The sequence below is a fragment of the Montipora capricornis genome, chromosome 14 (assembly GCF_036669925.1).
Source record: "Montipora capricornis isolate CH-2021 chromosome 14, ASM3666992v2, whole genome shotgun sequence".
NCBI lineage: Eukaryota > Metazoa > Cnidaria > Anthozoa > Scleractinia > Acroporidae > Montipora > Montipora capricornis.
In genome coordinates this window covers 34,593,286-34,600,785 of record NC_090896.1, presented here as the reverse complement: position 1 = coordinate 34,600,785, position 7,500 = coordinate 34,593,286, and the positions used below count along the sequence as shown (strand labels likewise).

Here is a 7,500-nt window from a genome sequence, read left to right as displayed (position 1 = left end):
ATCGAAGATGTCTAAGGGATGAGCTGGACGCGTAATTCATGCAAAGTGTCTCTACAAGTTCCAAGGAGATTGGCTCCTTGGGATTCACCGGCCGTCCAAGCTTTCTTTTCGCGCCCTCCAGAGTGGATTGCACGACTGGGTGGTCCGTCAGTGAATTCAAGCCGGCTGCGCGATGCGCCCATCTAATAGCATAGACGGCTGACTCAAGAGCTGAAGATCCGGTGCCCTTTTCAACGCATGAAAGAAACATCTCCGTCAGAAACAGAGCAGCATGTAGGGGCTTGGCAGGTATCTCAGGGATGTGCAGAGTGGATGATGACCACGTGCACCACGCTTTCCAGCTTGAAGCATACTTGGAAAGCGTTGAACTTGCCTTTGAGGACTTCCGAAGATTTTTCAGCTCTTTGACTAGAACAACCATTTCAGGATCCTCCAACTCCCTGGCGTCGGACCAGATCCCTTTACTGAATATATCTGTAAAGTACTGAAACAAGAACACACCTCACGTGAGTAAATGGATCCGCACCGCCCTCAACTGCGCGGGTTATTACAATGCACATACATAAGGAGGCCGAAGGTGGCTAAAATTACGGACACACGCGCATAATTTGCGAGAGAGCCGCGAAAGGGGAAACCAAGTTATTAACATCGCCTAAACGGCTAACGTTGCCTAAAAGGCTTACAGCATAAATGACTTACATTGCCTAAATGGCTTACGTAGCCTAAATGGCTTACATAGCCTAAATGGCTTTTGCATAAGTAATTAGTAACGACAAAACGCGCAAACGTGCCATAGCAACAACAAACGATTCAGATAAACTCGAGGCGTAATGCTAAAGTTCTAAACGCTGGGCAGCCAACATAAACAGACTGCCTCCTCTTGTACAGGATCGCTTGCCCTGGGCCTTCCAACAAGAGATCTTTTATCCTTGGTAGCGGCACAACCTCTTTCACGAAGGGCTTGAAGGAACTGGAATCGGCGTGCAGAAACGGCCAGAAAAAAGCTGATGGCCATTCAGGAATGATCAGTGTCCCAGTGCCACGACAGGATTCGAGATGGCGGACGCACTTCATTATTAAGTTTGCTGGAGGGCATAACCAGTTATTGTGACCGGACCAATCTAGGGTAAGCGCATCAACGCCACAGCTACCAGGTGATGCGTATTTGTTGTTGAATGCGAAGTCGCTGGCATCGGTGTAAATGACTGTGGGCGAGGTTGAGCATGGAGGTCTGATAGCGAAACCGTTGAAGCTGTCAATATTGAACAACCAAAACCTCAGCTCCTCTAAGAGTGCCGGTGACAGCGTTAGGCGTTGGTCCCAGCCTCCGATCCTTGATTCGATGGCATAGTACATCTGTCTCGTGCATAGTCGAGAAATGGGTCCCACGGCTAAACTGATGGAGATGACTGAACCTGCAATCCTTGCCAGTTGCCGGATGGTTATGTATTTGTCACTGACAGCGCCATCGAGAAGGGATTTCAGCTTGGCTAACTTCTTATCTGGTACTCTATATTGCATAGCGATGGTATCGATTACAAGGCCGAGCCACTCTCCGACTTGCCTAGGCTCCCAATTAGATTTTTCTTCGTTAGTCACGAGGCCAGACAACCTGAGCTCCTTTCTTTGGATGGTACTTGCAGCCATGGCGGAGATGAAGTCCGGCTGACTAGTAAAACCGTCGTCTAAGTAAGCAAAGGACAGGTGGCCCATAGAGCGCCAGCGCTTGACTAAGGGTCTCATAAGCTTAGTAAAACAATGACAAGCCGAGCTTAGACCGAATGGTAGAACTGAAAAGCAGAAATATCTGGGTTTACCGTTAATTATCCACGAAAATCCTAAATACTTTTGGTGATCTGCAAAGATGTCGACATGATGATAACCTGACTTAAGATCCCAGGTAAAAAACCAACGATTCTCTTCCAGAACTTGGGATAGAGATCTAAGATCTTCGTACTTAAATTTTACTTTAGAAACAAATGCGTTTACATGGCGTAGGTCGATAACGAGACGGAGCTTCTTGCCCTCCGCCACGGTTAGAGGATTGACACAATATGGAGGAAATTCGTGCTCAATAATACAATTATTGCAAAGAAGCTCTTCAATAGCTTTGACAACAAACTCGGGGTGCTTAAAAGCAGATCTATTATTCTTGAGAAAGCAAGGAGTTGGATACTCACTAAAAGGTAGCCTATAACCCTCCCTGATCATGCTGGTCGCAAATTGCGAGGCATCTAACACAGACTCCCAAAACTCGTAATGAGACTTCAAACGACCTTTAACACTGCCACCGCTACCCTCACCCACTTTCCTTAAGCAGGCGATTGTGCACATGTCGAAAAACTCTAAAGCATACTCAACTTTATGATCGCCGTCATCTAGTCATTTAGCCGTTGAGCTAGAGGAGGCCTGGGCGCTATCCCTAGACTTGCAGCTCACGCTGAGGTGGCCATATTCTCCACACTAAAAACAAAATCGATAAGAAGCCGTCAAGATATTGCCACTATCCGTTGCAGCCCTAGAGATCGTAAAATAAACCTTTCAGGCTATGACTAACTGTACAAAGATTGAAAAGCTGACTTTTCGAGCGTTAGCCCTTCATCAGAGCGCTAATGTGAAAATTGAACGCTGGTGAAAATTGAACACTTTTAAACTATAAATGACAAGAAAGCAAATCAGCAGCAGAAAATAAAAGATGAACAAAGATAAAAAATTAAGTGAAGTTGTCGTTCCTAGCGTTCGACCCGAAGGAAGAACCACTACAATGCACACCCTATTTATATCAAATAGCTCTCATGCAAATACGAGTACTATCAATTCATCGGGGACATGAATTGTGCAGGAATGCACAAACAGATTCTTAACGAAACGTGCAGAAAACAAATATCTGCTAAACTGCGTACCGCAGATATTTTTATATTCTCTGTCGCACTCGAAGCTAAACTCATCACTAGATCCTTGAGGCTCAATAATCATGATTAGTGCCAGAAAATTGAACCTACGTTTGCAGAATGCGACGAAACGCAGCCTACTCCTCAGTCTAAGTCGAAACTGAGTTATTAATGTAACAACGATTTCAACCAGGTTTCTCCGTAGTGAAAGGGCTTTCTTGAGTAACAGTTCTCCTAACCAGTGCAAAGCCAACAATACAGTAAGCAAGTTTTATCTCAACTTGTCTCTCAAGTTTGCCACAAAATTTCTCTCGTTCGGGGTCAATTTGCTCACGCGACGGCTGTCATAATTGGCAATTAACCTTCACCACTTACGGACTTACCACTCTGGCACCAGTCGTTTCTTCTCAGTGATCTCGTGTGGACAACGGAACATTGTCACTGGCTGCTGACGACAGCAAATGTTATACAAGTTGCAAAAGAGATCATGTTATAAGGAGCAATGTTTGAAAACTTTGTTTGAAAGTTGTTCAAAGCGTTGAGGGAGGTAATGCCTGCCTCGGTCACCTTTCGCGTTAAGAACGAGGCATACGTAACTATTTAGCATATTCGTTCTGCCTTAACAGTTTGTTGCTCACTTCAGTTTCAACAAAGTGTAACTCGTGCATAAGCACTTTACGAATGACATACATGTTTACTCCGTTTGTTTTAGTAGTCCCTACTTACGCTGGTTTCCTTTTGCTACAATGTGACTTATTCCCATACGCTTTCAAGAACATAAGCTTACTCCGTTTACTCCTTTCTCAGTAATTGATGGACCCAGTTATTATTTTAGCTGGTGTCTACAGTCTGTACTGATCGTCAAACGCTCACAGACCCCGTCAAACACAGTGGATATGCATATAATAATCAACGGATCCGGACTGTATACTGACCGACATATCCTTTGACTGTCTGTACAGTGCGTGCGGATCATTAAACTCTCACAGGCCCCTTCTAACACATATATGCATTTAGTATAAAAACACAGGTGATTATACAAAATCGCGCGCTCTCATTCCCTCGCTATGTCGGATGAAGGCTCTATGCACAAAGCCACCACTTAGCAGGGGAGTGACAGCCATCAAGCATGAAACAGAAGCACAGACCATGGCAAAACATGGTTCCATTCAAGCCTGTCGTGTTCTCAGGTGCACTTGACGAGCTCACCTCTCAGAGATAACCGGAAAGTGTTCGTTGTTGTTGTCTTTACGCTCAAGTTCCTAGTAGTCATTAGGCTAGTAGTAATACAGGATTCAGTTGTCATAAAAACGGTAAATGAAAACTTACTACTTTCATCTTCTCCTAGCGTTCCGTCGATCTGTGGGAGAATGTACCAAAGGAACTTGTCAGGACGGCGGCAACGGTTAATTAGTGACAGCCATTATTTACTTTTGGAGTATCTCGCAAGTCTTGAGAATTGATCAACTTTAACGCAACCTGCACCTCAAAACTTGATCTCCAGCTTATCCATTTACTGAAGGAAGCTTTTTGTCACTACTCAGAAGGTCAACAAACGAACCTGAACGGCAGAAGACATATTTTCACCGAGTGCAAGGGTTATGCAAATGAACTTTGACACGAGCGATAGTTGTGTAAATACACTGATTGTGGCAGATTTTAATCTGTTGTCGCGTGCAATCCAAGGAGATACCCAGCGGTTTGAACTTATGGAGCGGTTTATTAAGGTAAGAAATTTACTGTGATCTGCTTTTTAGCCTTCATTTAGACTCAACTTTTGAGATTTTCTTCCTCAAACTTGGCTAAATTTTTGTAGGTGAACAAAGGCCTCAGAGTAGGGTGTCTTCCAGCCTCTCTGGTAAGCTTAGAATTTTCCGAAAAGTTTCCATATTTCGTCAGTATAAGTAATGAATGTAGCTTAGAATTTGTATGAAAACGAAATTCTGTGAGCTAAATTTTAGGGGACGTAGCACGCTTCACAAAATCGGTTTATTTTACCTTTCTGATCACGGTCGGCAAGCTCAGTTCCGCCAAATTCAATTTTGGCTCGCAGCAAAGCAAAAATAAGAAACTGGAAAATAATAAATTGCTTTTTTATATATATGTGCCAAATCCTTTTCACTGACAAAAAATGAGGGAAAATTATTTTTGGTCCCGAAGTCGAGTGGACCGCTTTTAGAGAGACTGCCACTTAATAATGTTTGCTGTTTCTGTAATTAGTGAAACCAGCAATGTCGATGTAACGTCATGCCAGAACGCTTGGTAGTCAATGATCCCAACTGTCCTAAAATATCATGTTTTAGAACTTGTACTGGTGATATCTTCTATCCATTGCCTTTTCTCTTAAGACAAGCTTGGCTTGAAAGAATCTTTCTTAACCAGACCCACGTCGAAGGCCATTTTGCTTAACCTGGCCTCTGCTTTTCATGCTCGGAACATATAGACAGAATCGTATGATCTTCAAGTAGACAACTCGAATGAAATAATAACCATCACCGGTCAAGATCCTGCAGGAGTTTTTAATGGTGTCCAGACTCTTCTCTCACTCACAAACGACAAAGGCGAGGTACCTCAGCTATCAGTTAAAGACTGGCCTCGCTTTTCTTATCGTGGTTTGATGGTTGATGTTTCTCGTAACTTTAAAACAAAACATCAAATCTTAAAAATATTGGACGCGATGGCGATGTACAAGCTGAACAAGTTTCATTTTCACCTGTCTGATAGCGAAGGATCGAGATTGGAAATTCCAGGACTCGAAGAATTGACAACGGTAAGCGAATACCGGTCGTTTCGCCAACGTGTCAGTTCGCCAACGACCGGTTTGCCAACGTATGAAGTCGGTTCGCCAACGTCTGATGTCAGTTCGCCAACGCTTATATGTCAGTTTGCCAACGTCCAAAAACACCTTTTTCGTTGAAAATATTTGTCAATTAGATAACTTGCAATTCACTTCATGAGAGGGATTGTTGATGTGAACCGCCATATTTGTTATTGAACCTTTCAATGCGCCCCAATCCCCCCTCAAATTTTATTAGGTTTCTTTATTGATAGTTAATATTGCTGGTCATATACTTTTGCAAACTTGGTGGCTCCTAAAGGAGCCGTTTTTTGATTGTGATTTTTACTGACTTCTTCAGTTTCCACGAGTGGGGCCGTTGAGATGTGAGCACGTTTTCAGCAACTGTGCGGCGGTCTTCTCTTTCCTTTCGTACTTCTCCCAGCTGTCGAATAGCCTCGCCTGCAGGTTTCGATACTGCTTCCGCTGGACCCGCCTCAGTTTTTCATCGGACACAAGCCTGATGGTGACGGCTGTAAGTCTCGCCTCTCTGTCCAGGAGCTCGATTAAGGAGTACAGAGGTAATCCGCACTGCCCGCTCGCACAACGATTCAGAGCGTTGTGCCATCCCTCGATGTCGTTGTTCGTTCTGATGGCCTGCTGGTACATGCTCCAGTTTTTTGGAAGGAACACCACGCTTTCAATCCACTGTCGTCTGATATAGGCGACGAGGTTCTGAAGGGGCTCTGTTTGTGCTTCAACTTGCAGACGAAGGAACATAGGGCTGATCTGGTGGTGAGGCAGGAACGGAAGGGTCATTAACTTTCTGATATACTTATACACCGCGTCGTCCTCGGAATAGGCTCTCTGCAGGCCGAGCTCTTGCACCTGAAAACAAACATAGCCAAACACGTAAGTTACCTAGTTAAACACTAAGTTACCTAGTTACCTAGTTGTTCAGTCCAAACTAATTGCTATAACGTACCTTCCTCCACACGGCTTGCGTCCAGTGGAAAACGCATCCCTGAATGGCAGGATTGTTCTGAACGCCGCCCACAGCGCCTTTTCAAAGTCTACGGTAACTTGTTTGACGGCTGGCTCGCTTGGAAGTAGTTCGATGATGTTCTTCAGTACCTGGAAAATAATGTAACAAAACGCTAAGTTAGTCACACAAATGCTAGGATATTGATTAGTAGAAAGAGGTTTAGATAGTTTTACTAATACTTGGAAGCTGCATATGCATAACGTTTTCGAGTTCGATTCCTTAATATAATACATTATTATTACTTGGAAACTGCGTAATGTTTTCCCAGTTTGATTCCGAATATTGCGTTATGTCTTTATCTTTACTTTAATGCTTAATAGAGTGCATAGTGTTTTCTCAGTTTTATTAATTTATAACTAAACAGTGATTAATACCTTCTTGTAGTCTTTTTCTTTCTTGTTGGCCATCAGGACAAACACAAGCGGGACTTGCTTTGCATATTTCCCAGATCGGACGAAAGCATTATCATTCACCGTCAGTAGCTGCTTGAATGAGTGTCGCACAAGCTTGAAGGTTCCGTCCACGTACCAGGATTTAGCCTTGGCCAGGGTATTTAGCCTCTCCTGTCTGGCGAAGATCAGATGCCTTCTCTGCTTAACTGTCAGGTCGGCTTCGAAGAAACCGGGAGGGAGACATTCCTCGACCAGTTCGAAGTCCAGATCTTTCGGTTGCTCGGGTCTGAGTTTCTGTCGGAGTCGGTTGGCAGCTCTAGCCACATACGCAGGCTTAGGGAAGGCTGGACAAGGTGCAGCAGTCAGTTCATCTAACATGACCTAAAAAAAAAGTGC

The 7,500-nt window shown here is 44.0% G+C and overlaps 2 protein-coding genes and 2 pseudogenes across 2 annotated transcripts in view; 2 read left to right on the top strand and 2 right to left on the bottom strand.

The window, feature by feature from the left end:
• The window catches only part of LOC138033359 (uncharacterized), a 3,194-nt gene extending 425 nt beyond the window's left edge, over positions 1–2,769 (bottom strand). The window contains 2 exon segments of the mRNA XM_068881100.1: positions 1–484; positions 862–2,769. The exon segment at positions 1–484 is cut by the window's left edge and continues 425 nt beyond it. Of these exon segments, the coding sequence (XP_068737201.1) occupies positions 1–484; positions 862–2,334 (1,957 nt within the window). The 5' untranslated portion in view covers positions 2,335–2,769.
• LOC138033071 (uncharacterized) overlaps positions 1–4,320 on the top strand; it is a 37,020-nt gene extending 32,700 nt beyond the window's left edge. Inside the window, exon 4 of the mRNA XM_068880817.1 lies at positions 4,240–4,320. Within this exon, the coding sequence (XP_068736918.1) occupies positions 4,240–4,305 (66 nt within the window). The 3' untranslated portion in view covers positions 4,306–4,320. The remainder of the gene's footprint in view (positions 1–4,239) is intronic.
• A 178-nt stretch (positions 4,321–4,498) lies between these two features.
• Positions 4,499–7,500, top strand: part of LOC138031909 (beta-hexosaminidase-like) — an 8,731-nt pseudogene continuing 5,729 nt past the window's right edge.
• Positions 5,776–7,500, bottom strand: part of LOC138032824 (uncharacterized) — a 2,118-nt pseudogene continuing 393 nt past the window's right edge.